The sequence below is a fragment of the Ochotona curzoniae genome, unplaced genomic scaffold, assembly GCF_017591425.1.
Source record: "Ochotona curzoniae isolate NIBS_2020 unplaced genomic scaffold, NIBS_Ocur_1.0 scaffold_3208, whole genome shotgun sequence".
NCBI classification, from domain to species: Eukaryota; Metazoa; Chordata; class Mammalia; order Lagomorpha; family Ochotonidae; genus Ochotona; species Ochotona curzoniae.
The window spans coordinates 33,166,300-33,183,011 of record NW_024467106.1 but is presented as its reverse complement, the minus strand read 5'-3'; the positions used below and the strand labels follow the sequence as shown (position 1 = coordinate 33,183,011).

The following is a 16,712-nucleotide window of genomic DNA, read 5'->3' as shown; positions in this document are numbered from 1 at the left end:
AGGAGCTGAACCTTCATCCTTGTCTTTGAGTCATACAGTGAGTAGGACACAAAATGGCAGAGGTGTGGCTACTGTGGGTCTGGCTTTGTAGTGAGGTAGGCAGCTAGTTCTGGGTCAGGAGCTTGGAAGCCACTCCCCGCCCCCACCACCTAGGTGTTCCCTCCTGCCCACCTGTAACTCTCACCTATCACTTGAGAGAGGGTAGTATTGTATTGTTGTGTAACCACTTTCCTAACAAGCCTCTATAAAGGCCCATGATAGGGAGGGGTTCACTCTTAGTCCTGTGCTTCTGTTGCTCTGGCAGTCTGATTCTTGGCCAGGACAGACTCTGAGGACAGGTATCCCCTGAGCATGGCTCCTGTGTGTCTGTATTCCTCATCCTCTGTTCACTGCTTGGGAAAGACAGGAAGATAGAAATGATAAGATGCATTGTATTTTTAATTTGTGTACTATCGGGAGTTCCAGGAGAGGTGAAGTCTAGCAGTAGTGTAATGTGGACAAAGAAGCCAGGAAAAGGTGAATGTGCAGCTTTGAAAATGTGTCCAGGTTATTCGCTGCATGTTTCTTAGGATAACATATTGTTGGGAAAGCTGAAATGTGGGTCTTCAGCTGAACGGTTGGACTTCAGGGTAATGACCTTTTGTTCCTCTTGGGGTTACGATTGATTGGATTGTCATATGGACTTGTGATTTGTTTTTTCTAGTGGGCCCTGTTATCACCAAACTTGGTTAATAAGGACTCCTTAATAAACCTTAGACATGTCTGGCATGATTTTGCTCGCACCCCACAACAGCTTCTTCCTGGCTGTTCTCCAGGACTCCCTGTCTGGTGACCTGACACTTGTTCTGTGCAAACACCTTGTGACACCCCCATCTGCTGTCTACCCCTTGGCAACATTCTGGGACTATGTGCATGGCTTCGGAAGTGCCACATTCCTTGGGTTTTTGGTGCTTCGGCCCAGACATCCCAGGCCCGCCCCCTCTACACACGCCTTGATCCAGGGCCTGAAGACACATTCCGTGCTGGGCAACTCTGCCAAAGCAGGAAATGAGCTTGGACTGGCACAGCCCACTCAGCCAACTGGACCCGGGTTTCTTTCTTGCTTGAAGTAAGAAGTTCCAGCTTGAAGGACAAACCGGTGGTCTGAGCACCTACCTGCTGGGAGACACAAGATACAGGGAGATGCGGAAAGCTTATCAGCTTCCCCTCCTTCTCTGAGCTGGCCTGGGAAATCCCTGTCCTCGTGCCTCCCTAGGCACCCATGCTGGGAGCTGCCAGCTTGCCTCCAAAGGACACCTACGGCTTGTTGGGTTAGCACCCAAAAGGAGCTAAAAACTGGGGGATTGATCAGCAACTCCCCAGCCCTGCTGAGCCCTCTCTTCCTGCCTCCTGGCTTTTAGGTCTTGTGTGAAGCAGGAAAGAGGATGCTTCTGAAGGAAATTGGCCCAGGAAGTGACCACTGAAGGCTAGGGTCGAGGGGGCAGCTCCAGCTCTGGGAGAGCCTTACCTGTTAGGTAAAAAAGAAAAAGCAACCACCTAGAGTTACAAAGATAGGGTCATTTATTTATGTTATATTACTGGATTTGAAAGGCAAAAATACAATTTTATTTTGAACACCAAGGTCAGACACTCCCCCTCCCCCCCTTTTACAGTGGTAAATACACACATTTGCATCCATGGGAAACAAAAGACACAGCACAACGGGGCTCCAGGACATGAATACTGTCCTCTGGGCTGCGTGGCACCTGCCAGCCCGCCTGAGGTCAGTGGAGACCTAGGCTGGGGCCAGCACAGCCCTTCCTTTGTCCTCCTGTATCGGCTTTTGCCCCAAAGTCTGCTATCAGCAACAGACTGGGGAGAAAGAGAGAAAGGCACTGCACAGGACAACTTGGTGGCCACAGCTCAAGGATGAAGGACATGCCTTCTGACCCCATGAGGACACAGGGCCCGTGGCACCTCTACACTGGGCTATCATCCAGGCTGGGGGTGGGGGAGCCAAGGCAGCACTGGAAGGTTGGCAAATGGGGGAGCAGGAAAAGCAGAGGTGCCCTTGGTTTTGACCATGAACCACATTGACATGATGGAAAATGCAACAGGAAACAAAAGGCAGTGTTGTAGAAGTCCAGTTGGAAACAGAGAAATTACTGCTCAGGGCATCTGATCTCTTTAAGGCACTTTGGAAGCATCAAGGACTGTGGGACAGGAGGGGCCTTTATTCTTTGCATTTTCCCAAACTCCCTCCTGGGGCAGTCACTCCTAGTTTTACAAACATGACGATTAACAAACGAGGAACTGACAGAAAGGAATATTCTTTACATAGCCCAGCCACATCTGCGAGTGGAAGAGAATCTCCAACCAAAACAAAGGTTTTTTGGAAACAGAATCAAGTTAGCATCTGAGATGCTCAAAGCAATAAAGGCACAGGTAAGATTGGGGCTGGACACAGCTCAGCCACACACTGAGGCAGTGGCTGGCGTCCAGCCCTGGAGCCAGACAGCAGCATCTGAGGACCATGGCCCACGCACTCAGTGGTGGGAAGTGCCTTTCGGCAGAGTCAGTCTTCACAGATGCACCCGTGGGTCAGCTTCACAGCCAGCAGGGAGCACCAGCTAGGAACCCAAGATCCACAGGAAGGAGCGGGGCTGTGGGTCCAGCTACACTTCTTTCCAGATCTAATTGAAAGGCACATTCAGGCTGGAGAATGAATAGGCTGTTTGACCCTGAGTGCCACAGGCAAGAGGCAAAGGAACTTAGAGGGAGAGGAAGGAAGGAGAAAGGCAGGGCCTGGAGAGAAGGGGAGGAAGAAGGAGGGTGGGGAATTCAGGACGGGCCAGGCAGAAGGGCAGGAGCTCCAGGGAGGCCCCTGCCAGTGCCCACCCACCAAGGAATGCTAAACAACCTGGTAGCTGCTGTCTACCACCCACAGCCAGGGCTCATCAGAGAATGGGGTTCCTGCCACCCTGCCCACCCGGGGAGGGTAGGGAGGACAGAAGCTTGTGTCCTCCACATCCATCTGGCATGAGAGTGCTGACATGGAAGCCTTGCCCTTGTCAAGGGTCCTGAAGGTGATTTTGCTCTGCATAAAACCTTGCCTGCCAGCTACATCAGAGGCCCATTTGTGGCCATGACGATATATGTGATTTTTTTAATCCCCTAAAAAATGCTCAATCCCTTCCCCACACTTGGAACACCACAATAAAAATACATAGGAAATTCAAGTTTACATAGCATGCTCAGAAAAATAAATTGTCATGACTTAACGCTGAACAGCTAGGCAGATTTGGATCAAAACATAATCATGCTGAATCACAGGTAGAACCTGAACTGTTCTTTAAGATACTATAAACTGCTACTTTCAAAAAAAACCCTTTACATTCAGAAATCAGACAGATCAATCTACAGACCGGCCACTAGGAACATCCATGGCTTTTGCTCTGACGGCTAAAGTTGCCTTGGAATTCACACATTAGCACAATCAAAGGTCCAAAGCTCAAGTGTTAAAATCTTTTTGCTGAGAAAAGACTCATGCACAATGATTGTAATAGTTGCACGCCGCCGAGGAAAGGGGTGGTAGGGACATTGGTGACAATGGAACAAACTTTAGTTTTTTCATTACAATATAACAAACACGCACACGCACACACACAGTGACAATCGAAAAATATATATATATATAGCACGCCAATCTAATTTCAGCAGCAGTCATCCAACTTTCATGAAGTAGGAAGAATACTACACTAATTCTGACCCATTTCCTAACATCGACCAGTTTTATCACAGGGAATGAACGCCATGTCCACTGCCTTTGGGACTGCGTGGCCTTGACTCTTTGCCACAATGCCAGGAATATGTCAAGCCCTACCCCACCCACACCCTCCAAGGCTGACTGCTCCTACACTGACAAACACTGAGTGGGGCTAAGAAGTCACATGCCACGCCTTGCTGAGGAGTACAGGCAATCTCCCACTGGTCCTGGTCTCTTGGAGAAGCTTCTGGCCGCTGAGCGTAGGGGGAACCTAGTGCTCAGACGGCTAAGAAATGAGAGGGCCCAGCCCAGCAGGGTGGTAGAGACCCCGCAGAGGTCTCTGGCCACCTTCAGGTCTCTTCTGGGCATGCCAAAACGCTAGCTTGGTGTTCCGACATCCACTGTGATTTTGGTATACAACGGGTATCTCTGTATGTCCAGCACCTGGTAGGTGAGTGAGTTCAACCCGTCTGAGAGCATTGTCTCCTTGGTGTGTGCGATGCGGTCAAACCTGCAAAGAGAGCCAAAGGGCCGGGGGCTAGGGTCAACACCCAAATGCTAAGAAGCAGTTGTTGACTGCCTCTGTGCTGTCTGTCCCCTGCCTCCCTCCAGTTCCAGCCCTGGTCCACAGGCTGGGGCATAGAGCCTCCCCCCTCAAGCTTACAGGCAGGCCCCACCCTTAGTGGGGAAGAAGGATCGGGAAAGGATGAATAATTTACCTCTGAGGGTTGGGTTCATTTTTCTTATCCCTGGAGTGACGGATCATGCGACATCTCCCCACCACAGCATTTGGACGTGATATGGACATGCCTTTGAAAATTAACCTGCCAAGAAGAAAGGGACAGGTCATTAGCATAGTGAGGCTGGGAGCTATAGGACTGTGGCCTGGCCCTTCCTTAGCACAGTGAGGCTGGGACGGGGGATCAGCACAACCATCACCTGGTCATTGTACAGTGAGGCTGGAGGGTCTGGGGGACAGTGGCCTGATCCTTCCTTATGGGGGGCTGCGGGACAGTGCCTGGCCCCTCCCTGCAGTGCTCTGCTTGCTATTCTTACTCAGCCCACACCAGTGACCATGGAAGGACAGGGGCCTTTCAACCCTGCCCCATACCCTCTAGCAACTGGGGCTGAGGTCTGTGGCATCGACGCTGGAGAGCATCTACCCCTAAAGGACTCGCATGCAGCTGTCTGTGGCCAGAGTGCAGGTGCGCAGGGGACACAGGGGAGAAGTGATTATCTTTGCTTGAGCAGGTTTGTGAGGACCCACTGGTATCTGCTGGAGCATCACAGCTCAGCACAGGCACATCAGCACACCCATATGGGTACTGGTTCAAGTCCTGGCTGCTCCATTTCCCACCCAGCTCCCAGCTAATGGCCTGGGAAAGCAGTGGAGGATGGCTTAAGTCTATGGAACCCAGTATCCACATGGAAGTCCTAGAAGAGGCTCTTGGCTCCCAGCTTTGGCCTGGTCTAGCTCTGGCTGTTGTAATCAGTGCATGGAAGAGCTCTCTCTCTAACCATGCCTCTCAAACAGATAAATAAATCTTTAACAAGCAGAAGGGATTTCAGTTGTGACCATTACCTGTTAAAAATGTCATCATCCTCGCCTCCCCAGCCCCAATAATTATTAGGAAATCCGTTGATGGCGAGAAACTGTTGTTTACTCAGAGCTGAGACGCCTCCAAAATACTGAACATAAGGCAGGCTGGGGAGAAACACACAGAGAACAGCGTGGTTAGTAAGTTTCGACTTCCCAGAGAAAACCTGCTGAGAGAACACATACTTCCAAAGGGATCCTGGACTCTGGGAACTTTCTGACAGGCTTATCAGGGTTTTTCTTTCATGCCAAGACTCAGGTCATTTTGGAGAAGATGTGGTTATTAAAAAGCAGATCTTTCTTTGCCCAAGAATGCTGTGCTGTCTGTGCCTATTAAGAAAAGCAGCTGGTAGGCCCAGCACAGTAGCCTAGCAGCTAAAGTCCTTGCCTTGCATACACCAGGATCCCATAGGGGCACCAGTTCTAATCCCAGCAGTCTTGCTTCCCATCCAGCTCCCTGCCTGTGGTCTGGCAAAGCAGTGGAGGACGGCCCAAAGCCTTGGGACCCTGCACCCATGTGGGAGACCTGGAGGAGGTTCGGGGCTCCTGACTTTGGATCAGCTCAGCTCCGGCCATTGCGGTTACTTGGGAAGTGAATCATCGGACCGAAGATCTTCCTCTCTGTCTCTCCTCCTCTCTGTATATCTGCCTTTGCAATAAAAATAAATAAATCTTTAAAAAAGAAAACAAAAGCAGCTGGTGACAAGGGTGGTCTTCCATAGTGGCTGGGGTCTGCTTCTCACATGTCCTGCTCCTACAAATGCAGCCCTTACCCAGGAGGTTCTAGAGCTCCAGATTGTTGGAAGGTCTCCTGGTGCCAACCCTGGCCTGGCCCAGTCCCCACCTGCCATCTTCCAAAGACAAGCCAGCTTAAACAGTATCCCGAGTTAAGACAGCTTTTCTGAAAATTTGCTAAAATAGTCATTTCTTTGAAGTTTTTGCTTTTGTATCACTTAGCCAACTGTGTCATGGTCAATCAGCTTTCTCAATCAGTGTTTCAGGTGTTATGAAGAGTAGACTCCTGATGGGCAGAGAAGAGGCTCCGAGAAGGTCAAGAACTGCACACAGAGCGGGCACTATGACACAGCAGTCAAGCCACAACTGGGGACACCTGCAGGTTTGTGCCTAGACTCAAATCCTGCCCTTGCTTCTAATCCAGTTTCCTGCTAGTGCATCCTCGGGGGAGTAGACAACACCTTGGGGGCTGGGCCTTGCTGCCCCCTGAGGAAGCCTGGGATGGAGTTGCTGGCTCTGGCCTTTGGTCTGGTCCAACTCTGGTTGTGGCGGGCATTTGGGGCAGTGAACCAGGAGATGAAAGATACTTCTCCCTCACCTCTCTCTGTCACATGGACAAAAACACAAAATAAGAACAAAAAGATATTTAGGATGTGTCATAAAAGCCATACAATGACCTTCCCATGGGTGCTCTCATTGTTATAGTTTTTAAAGTATTTATATTTATTTATATTCTTATTTGAAAAGTAGAGTAACATACAGAGGAGAGACAAAAAGAAATCTTTCATCTGCTGGTTCACTCCCCAAATGGATGAGCTGGTCCAAAGCCAGGAGTCATGAACTTCCTCTGGATCTCCCATCTAGATGCAGGGTTCTACAGACTTGAGCCATCCTCTGTGGCTTTCCCAGGCCATTAGCAAGAGTTGGATCAGAAATGGAGCAGCTGGGATACAAACCAGCACCATATGGGATGGTGGCGAAGTAGGCAGATGAACATGCCAGTAACCAACAGCTACAGTTTTGTGTTAAGCCTGAGTGTAGTGCCAAATCACACTTGGACTCTTGCTGGACTTCATGGAAAGTAAAACTCATCACAGAAATTAACTTCAGGGGGCAGTCCTTTCAACCATACAGACCGTATGGAAGTGAGCATGTTATTTTCCCATGTACTCAAGTATTGACTGCAAGTATCCATGAGCGAAAATCCCTTAGGGCCTGCTTCAATGAATCTAAGGTAATCTAAAGTAATACATTTACAATTAGGCGTCACCACTCAAGTGCCAAGTCATCCACCTGTTGGCAAATCTCACACTGCTGTAAACTCTTTTATTACAGGGTTTTGAACCAGAGGGAGCCAGGCCAGTAAATCTTTCAATAATCAGTGATTTCTTTTTAATGTCTTCTTTTTTTTTTAAGTAATTTTTTTTATTTTGATAATCTTTACATAGTTAATTTGGGTAAAAAGGTTCAAGGGCTACAGGAAAGTGGGTAAGATTATTATTTCCATATTGTTTCCTCTTATTTTCTTTTAAACAATGTTTACGTATTTGAGAGGGATTCAGGCTCATATGGGTCTCTGAGATAATCTGTGTTTTTATAGAGATGGATTCTTACTTCATAGAACAATCCTGCCCCATCTTCAAAACTGGAGTCTCTCCCTTTAAGATAAGAAGTCTAGGGTTTGAATATATTTAATCAGGAGGAAGTTCTTCACACAGTCCCCCATGCATTCATCAAGGAGAGGAAGAAATGATGGGAACAGGAGCAAACATTGTGGAATAGTGAGGAAAGCCATCATCTGTAATGCCAGCATCCCATATGGGCACTGGCTATACACTGCCCATCAGTTCCCTAATAATGGCTTGGGCAAAGCACTGGAAGATATTCCAAGTTCCTGGGTCCCTGCTACCTACATAGTGACTCAGAAGAAGCTCCTGGCTTCAGACCAGTCCAGTTTTGGTCATTGTGGCTATCTGAGTGAACCAGCAGATGGATGATCTTCCTGTCTCTCCCTCTAATGTGTTCAAATAAGTAAATCTTTAAAAAATGTGCCAAAGAACACCTGCTGAGGAATCCAAGCTCAACAATCAGAAACCCTATGGGGCAGGGATGGGAAGAAGTAAAATTACATGATATCTGTTTGTAGCCTATACGTGAGCACCGCCCCCCTCAAGTGTGCAGACTGCTCTTGTCTGGTCCTCCAGTCAGGACAGGCATCTCCAGAGTCTTCTTTCCTGCTCAGGTAATGACCAGCTCAGCCTTCCAAAGCCCACATGTCTCAGAGGAGCCCTATCTTCTCTGGAGCCTAACTAGGCCTTCTGGGCCCTGGAGGAAGCATGACTCGCCCACACAGGCGAGAGACCCTGGCTGTACAATCTCTTACCTAAACCCGAACTTATCCATGGCGACGGAAATGTGCCGCGGCTGGGAGAAGCACCTGTAGCTGTTCCGGTCATCCATGGGAATGAGGTCCACGTCACTGAACACGAAGCAGTTGTAGTCATAGTCCTTCAGGGACTCTTGGAAGCCGATGTTGAGGAGCTTGGCACGATTGAACATGGAGTCTCCTGCCTGCCACAGAGACAACAGGAAAAATCTGGCATGAGGACTGTCTGAAGGCCGAACGCTCTCAGGGACCACTGGCTTGCTTCCTGCACAGGGGCAGCAGTCAACACTGGGGCCTGCTTTCCCTGTCCTAAGTTACAAATCAATACCACCCTGGCAGTCCCACAGCTGCTAGGAGCTGATCCTGCTCGAGGGTTGCACTTGCGCAAGAGCCTACAAAGAACAAGGCTGCTCATGGCAGAGCACTGGCCAAAGCCAAAGGCTACAGGGATGGACACGGGCACTGCTGGGGAGCTGGCCAAGTCAGTCATGGCACATCTGTACAATGGAATACAGCTGTTAAAATGCACACAAGGAAGCTCTAAAACAAAAGGTGTTACAGCATTTAAACACACATCATTTAGTTACAGATACTCATATACTATAAATAGACGAGCTTGTGACAGCTGGGCGCCTAGGGGACATTCGCTTCGGCCTTCTTTACGAGGCTGACTGTGTTGACTATATTATGGGCCTTTCAGGGGTTTGAGAGGCACTAGATGAGGTGCCAGGGAAATATGGCGAATCCTACTTCATCTCTGCTCTCCCAGCAATTACTGTGCAGCAGGGGAAGTGGTGTGATGCACAATTTGACAGAAAAATGGTATAGGAAGAAGGAAAAGGGTACATGCTTTAGGGTGCCAGCCAGTGGGTCCCAAAGCCTGTGTGTGTAGGTGGTATAGTAGTACTTCCTCTGTCTTGCAACTACCTTGCCAATTCCCAGCCTCTCCCATCAGAAGGTAAGTTCCATGAAGGTTGGATTTCTATTGTTATTCACTCAGGGTCTCAACCCCTGCCTGTTGTATAGTTAAGAGCTCAGTAAACAGTGGCTGAATGGCTGGATGAACAAATGGAGGAAGCAAGGAGTGAAGGAATGAGTGGACTCATGGATGGGTTTCAACATACAACAGCACCTGGTCACCCTTCCAATAAGCTTCCACTGAAGGGTCCTCTTGGGGGTCTGACGGGAGCCTGCTCTTCCCAACTCCAGGCTCCAATGAGTGAAAGCACCCTAGCTCAGCAGCCCCACCATCCACCCAATCCTCTTGTTGACACTCATCCTCTGAGGAGCCAATGCTGCACAGTCACTGCCTGGGGTGCTCTCCCACAGCACCCCAGGATCAGCAAGATCAGAGTCTTTGGGCCTGGGGAGAAAGTGTTTCACAGGTCCCTGCATGAGGCTTTACAGAGCCTCTGTCCACAGGCCCGGATATGGACACTGCGCCAGACACCTGGGTAAACCCTATGGGTGCACTTTGTACCACACTGCCTTCTTGCAGCATGCAATGCAGCGAGGAAGCCAGGAGATGGCAACACAATCAGGCAGACGACTCATCCATAGGATGACAGTGCCTCTTGGCAGCCCCTTGACAGAGCTTGTTAACCATGTGTGATAGGCAGAGAAGGCCCTGCCCAGAGGTTCTGGTGTGTTGGGGTCGCCCCACGATGGGGGAATCCATGGAGAATTCTGTTCAGTGCCATGCTCTGTATGCCAAGGAACAGCAAAGTCAAAGTTGAAAGATCAGAAACTGCCTGTGCTAACTGCAGAGTTTATTGGAATGACTGTTTTTAATGAGGCAATCTACTATTTGTATCCACTGGGGGAATGTCACCTGCCAGGCACAGGAAACCTGTTTCAACATTATCACTTGATCATCTTGACAGTCATGTGGCTGTCCTCACACCAACACAGACTACAGCCTCACAGACAATGCTGTACTGAACACGTTCTTCACAAGGGAAAGGGAAGCATCCCCAGTAAAGCCCAAGTGTGTGGCTTCCCAACCCCTGACAATACTCGTTTCCCTTGGGACACTCCCTCGTAATGGGCAGGGTGCTTCTGCTGGACACCACAGTTTGATCAGAGCAGATGACTAACAGAGATGGAATCAGGCAACGTTTCCTTCCAGGAAGCACAGACGGCACGCCTGAGGCCAACGCCTGGGAATGATGGTGGCTGAGCCAAGGCCAAAAGCAGATCTGCTTTTATCCTTTTCCAAGAAGCAGACTCCTTCCTCCTGGGTGGTGCACCAGCTCCTGCCATTCAGTGTCTGGCCTCAGAACTGCAGCAATGACACACTTGCCCCTAGCTCCTCCTGTCCTAGTCCTCGTGCCTGTGTGTGACCCAGGGAGAGGGAGACACAGGGTGCACTCTGGTGACAGCATCTAGCAGGCACCCAGGAACCACAGGTATGCAATATGGCAGACAGGACAAGTGTGCCTTCCACCTCTGGGATTACAGAGAAACCATGCCTTTTTTAGGTTTCTGGTGATGAAACGCAGTTAGCAATGGGTGCCTCTTTCTTGGCAACAAAGACAAGCCTTGGCAGGCCCACTGACCCTGTCTACCAACACAGGGTGGGAGGCCTTCCAGCTTGACCCTGCTCTCCTCACCATTCATCCAGTGCACCTGCTACTTCAGCCACAAAGCACCTGTTTATCAAGTACTGGCGGCCAGGCCAGGCCAGGCCAGGCCAGGCCAGGCCAAATGCACCACTGTGCCAGATGCATGTGCTCTGACCCCGGACTGCCAGCCTCTTCACATCCTATCACACACACAGGTCTCACTTTCCTCTTTGGTGCCATGGGAATGGTGACAGGTGCCTTGTATGATATGAGATGATGCACAAAAACACCTCAACGAGCTGCTGGACAGTGATCAGGGTCGGTGACCGACGCGATTCCAGGAGTAAGCTCCACAGCCCTCCTCAGACAATTAGAGCTTCCCTGTGCCTCTCAGGAGACTTGGCCTTTTCCAGGTGTGGACATGACTTTTCTGATCAGCTACAAAATCCCTCCCCCAAATCCTGCCTCTCTGACGGAGTAGGGCATTTCTTAAAAGGATTAAGTCTCAAGCAAGTGAGCCTGTGGCTCACACAATTGGAGTGTCTGGAGCAGCAGGATGTCAGAGGGACCCGTAGGGATTCCTGATATATGTGGGAAGTCACATTCCATGGAGAGGGGCCACCACACCGGGAACACGGTCATCTTGAAAGACTCTGCTTTCAGGGCCCAGCGCGATAGCCTAGCGGCTAAATTCCTCCCCTTGAATGCCCCGGGATCCCATATGGGTGCCAATTCTAATCCTGGCGGCCCCGCTTCCCTTTCAGTTCCCTGTTTGTGGCCTGGGAAATCAGTCGAGGATGGCCCAAAGATTTGGGACCTTGCACCCATGTGGGATACCCGGAAGAAGCTCCTGGATCCTGGCTTCGGCTCGGCACAGCACCGGCCGCTGCTGTCACTTGGGGAGTGAATCATCGGACAGAAGATCTTCCTCTCTGTCTCTCCTCCTCTCTGTATATCTGACTTTCCAATAAAAATAAAAAAGAAATAAATCTTAAAATAAAGGAAGACACTGCTTTCAAGGTGCGAGCTTCAGCTTAGTTGGTGGACAAGCGTGAGCATCACTCCCTTCATTCTTGGGCAACTGGCTGCTCTTAGAGACACAATGGGAAAAAAAGGAGGTAAGGCCAGAAAACACCTAAAATCCCCCAATGCCTGCACTGACACCATTGCAGGATGGGACACCAGAGAGAGCAGGGACAAAGAGATCAGACATTGATGGAGGAGGGACAGTGCAATAGCAGAAAAGCACTGCCTGGTCAGAGTGTGTACAAAGGAGCCAGAGGAGCTTTGGCCAATCAGTAAAGCCAATGAGATGCTGGCATCCCACATGCAATAAATGCCATGGGGCCTGGCGCAGTGGCGCAAGTGGTTAGGGTCCTCGCCTTGCACACCCGGGATTCCATATGGGTGCCAGTTCTATCCCAGCAGCCCCGCTTCCCATCCAGCTCCCTGCCTGTGGCCTGGGAAAGCAGTCGAGGACGGCCCAAAGCTTTGGGACCCTGCACCCCGTGGGAGACCCGGAAGAGGCTCCTGGCTTCGGATTGGCATAGCATTGGCCATTGCGCTCACTTGGGGAGTGAATCATCGGATGGAAGATCTTCTTCTCTCTCTCCTCTCTGTATATCCGTCTTTCCAATTAAAAAAAATAATAAAAATAAATCTTTAAAAAAAATAAATGCCATGAGATGCTGGCATCTCACATGGGCACTAGTTCAAGTCCCAGCTGTTCTACTTATGATCCAGCTTCCTGTTTTTGTGCTGTAAAGGCAGGGAGGATTTCCAAAGTGCTTGAGCCCCTGCCACCCACGTGAGAGACTAGGGAGTTCCTGGCTTCTGGCTTCAGACCAGCCCAGCCCCAATCCTTGTGGCCACCTGGGGAGTGGACCAGCAGATAGATGATCTGTCTCTCTTCCCCAACTCTGCTTTTGGGTAGGGTAAGGAAAGACTGTAAGCAAACTGAATATTCAAGAAAGGGCAAGAAACTGAGTGAAGTATAGGGCAATGAGACTCTGCCCTGCGAAAGTTCACAAAAATAAACTGGCCAAAAGCCCATACAGGAAGCAGGCAGAAAGATGGCTGAGGAGCACTGATGAAGCATGGCTCTTCTTGGGGTTCAAGACTTTAGAGTAGTTAGCACTCCTGGGCACAGCCTTATGAGAAGCCAGTCCTTACACAGCCTGACTGAGGCCGAATGAGAAATGGGTCATGTCACACAATGGACGCCCACTAAGATACTTAGACTTTATCTTTTATTTAGGCCGCAGGGAGCCTTAAACTCTGCATGTCAAGGTTGGATTTGTGCCCCAGGCCAAGTGAAGGCAGGGAGGCCAGTTAGGAAGCTGCTGGGCAAGCTGTGTGAGATGGTAGCTGCAGGTTAGTAAAGGCGACCTCTCCCTGGGGTCCCGCTCCAACTTTTCTTCTTTTTATAATCTTTATATAGTCGATTAGGGCACACCTTTTTTATGTTATTATTATTTTGAAAGAGAAAGAGGCAGACACTCCTTCCTTCTGCTGGTTCATTCCCCAAAAGACCACAATGGTTAAAGTCTGAAGCCAGGAGCTTCCTTTGGGTCTGTCACGTCAGTGCAGGATCCCAAGGCTTTGGGCCATCCTCCATTGCTTTCCAGGTCATCTGCAAGGAGCTGAATGGGAAGCGGAGCATCTGGAATATGAATTGGCACCCATATGGGATGCCAGTGATATCGGTGTGGCTTTCCCACTGTGCCACAGTGGTGGCCCTTCTACTTCCCCTTTCAGGCCACACCTGCTCTCTAGGTACCTGCACTGCACTTACAAGCCACCGTTGGCTGGGGGGCGGAGGACGGGTTCAGGCCAAGCATGAGTCCTGCCCTGTGCTAAGGAAAATCTGGACTGGAATTAAGGAAGGCAAGGCTGGCGCCATGGCCCTCCTGTTCCTACCACCCTGCTTTCCCTGGAGGTCCAGCAACAGATCTCTCTCCAGGGCGCAACGGCTTGGGAACTGGGCCCACCTGGCCTTTCTACACCCAAAAGACAGAGCAGCAACAAGGCTGGCAGCAGCTGCCAAGGCTCCTGGTGACTCAGAGTTTCTGTGTCGTATGCTGGGAGAGTTGATGCAAGGCCACACCCCATCTCTTTCTATGGCCACTCAGACACTAAGGGGAAGGAACCAGGCTGGGCGGGTAACAGGAAGGCGATGACAGGCCGAGGACAGGGGAAGCTGTGGCTGGGCATTGCTGCAGACCTCAGGGTAGATCTGGAGAGAGCAGACAGGCTGGGAGACGACACCCAGGCAATGACTGGAAGAGCCTGGGATTGTACAAATGCTGGATGTTGTGCAGGGTTAATATCTACTTGCCCATGAGTTCACATCAGTTGGGTTCTGGTTTCTAACCATAATACTATGGTAGCTTTGGGCTTAGACAGGGCTCTGAACGAGCTCTCCACCCACCAAATTCTAGAAATGGGCCCTTTGGGGTCAGAGATCAGGCTGTGTGGGGTGGTTCTTGGTCAGCCAAAGTCATCACTCGCAGGAGGAGCACATGCTTAACCCTGCTGTACAGGAACGCAGACCAGAGGCCATGAACTTCAGAGAGCTCAGGAAACAGCCCAGTGGGGATCTCTGGGGAAGGAGGCCCAGAGAAAATGTGTAACTCCAGCTCCCACAGCACCACAGTCACCTTCCTCCCTGGCCCAGGCACCGCCAGAGCTTCCTGCAGAATCCACCAAGGAGGCGGCACTAAACTCTTCCAGGACACTTTTGATACAAATTGGAGGGGTCCAGCATTGTGGCACAGCTGATTCGAGTCCCAGCCACTCCATTTCTGATCCAGCTCTCTGCTAATTTCCTGGGAAGCAGGGCGGAAGATGGTCCAGGTGCTTGGGCTCATACACACCGGGAGGAAACCCGGAGAAAGCTCCTGGCTCTGACCCACTCCAGCACTGGCCACTGCAGCCATCTGGGGAATGATACAGTCAATGGAAGATCTCTTTATATATAACTCTTTCAAAATAAGTAAATAAATAATTCTTCAAAAAGATACAACTCAGAGAAAAATACTTCAGAAAATCAAGTGTTCTATTTCAGGGAACAAGCTGGTCACTGGTGTTCAGAATAAAAATATGTAGATTGTCTATGATTCCATAATCCTGCCTCTGAGAATAAAAGCCTGGAGGAGCACAGAAGCGGCCAATGCAGGGGAAGCTTTGGGCTCGGAGATGTTCATTATGTTATTATTTGCCCTGGTGGAAAAGTGGAGATTATCTGAACACCTTTTAATAGAGGAAGGATTAAGCTAATTATGATGTAACTCAATAACTAGTTACTACTATGAAGGCATGGAAAGTAATGAACACGGAGACTATGAAATAACATGGAAGATGCTGATGAGATGGAATTTCAGAAAAACACAGGATTCGGCAGTCTGTATGCACACGGTGGAGTTCACTGTGCTTTTATCTAAAGGTGGCAGAGTCTCTGGGCATCTCACAGAGGGCTGGTTGCAGCCATCTGTGGGCATTTCCAAGCAAGCCCACAGAGGCCTTGACCCTGCCTGGGAGAGCTCAGGCCTGGGCAACACTCACACTAGTATTTACATAGCTTCTGCCCCCGGTTTGATTTGAGGGTGTGTGGACATTACCGGGGCGGTGGCAGCGGCGGCAGCGGAGGCGGTGGCGGCGACAGCGGTGGCAGCAGCAGCCGGGGCGGCGTTCCTTTGTCCCTCTTTCCTTATAGGAGGCGGAGAGTACAGAAGAGAAGGTAGGTGGAGAGAAGAAGCAGACCACAGAGAGGGGCTTGTCCTCCAGCTTGCTTTGCTACAAACAGGATTAACAAGGAAACGCAAAAGGCCCCCACTAGAAGGGAAACAAAAAATAAAGAAGCAAAGAAGAGTGGATGGAAGGCAGAAAGGCCAGGAGCAGAGAGCAGACATCAAGGCTACCAAGGAAAGGGAGCCACTTCTGACCCCCTCACTTCTAGGCAAAGGCAGACTCCAAGCAAGCCGTTATCTGGGTCACAGGGAGCCAAGGGTGAGCAGAGCAGCTGGTGTTTCTGGAGTGACGGGGCACTGGCTGGCGTGCCCTTCACAGTGAGCTGAAAAAAGCCTTTGACACTTACTCCCAGAGAATGGGCAGCATAGGGAGACCCAGCAAAGGAGCAGCAGTCCTATGGGGGTACCCACGGATCCTTCCCAGCCCTCTCACACCCTGGCAGGTTCTGGGAGAGAGGCTCAGGTGCCTGCAGAGTAAAGAGGTCATGGGCCGGCTGCACCCTGAGCCCACACATATCCATGTGGGCATTGACAGCCGAGGGATGACCGGGCTGTGGGGTGGTTAACACAGGCACACAAGACAGAACCCAAAGCCCAGCGGCAATCCTCGCTAAGCTGCTTTACCTCAACCAACCTTGACCTCGAATGGGAAGTGGTGGCCTGGCTCAATGACACAGAGAAGCTGCTAGGGTGAGAGGATGGTCCCTAGGAGAGCCACACCAGCAGCCCAGCTGCACGGTCTTAATACCCAAAACCAAGCAGGGCACAGATAGAAGGCAAGAGGGAAACACTGCAGACAGACAAAGCCCCAGAGCAATGAGCTGGGTGCCTCTCCCTCACCTCCCCACAGCTGTGACAACTGGCAAAGGCAGCTGAGGGTTCTGAGGCCTGACTCCAACAGGTGTAACCTGGAGTGCCCTGAAAGAAGCTTGACCAG

At 50.5% G+C, this 16,712-nt stretch overlaps 1 protein-coding gene across 2 annotated transcripts in view; it reads right to left on the bottom strand.

Annotated features, from left to right (window-relative positions):
• Positions 1–2,067: 2,067 nt before the first annotated feature.
• The window catches only part of B4GALT1 (beta-1,4-galactosyltransferase 1), a 50,903-nt gene continuing 36,258 nt past the window's right edge, over positions 2,068–16,712 (bottom strand). The window contains exons 3-6 of one of the 2 annotated variants that reach the window (XM_040963637.1): positions 8,461–8,648; positions 5,328–5,450; positions 4,465–4,569; positions 2,068–4,256 (exon numbers count right to left, since the gene is read on the bottom strand). In XM_040963637.1, the coding sequence (XP_040819571.1) occupies positions 4,124–4,256; positions 4,465–4,569; positions 5,328–5,450; positions 8,461–8,648 (549 nt within the window). In that variant the 3' untranslated portion in view covers positions 2,068–4,123. The remainder of the gene's footprint in view (positions 4,257–4,464; positions 4,570–5,327; positions 5,451–8,460; positions 8,649–16,712) is intronic. The other variant, XM_040963638.1, reaches the window with a different exon arrangement.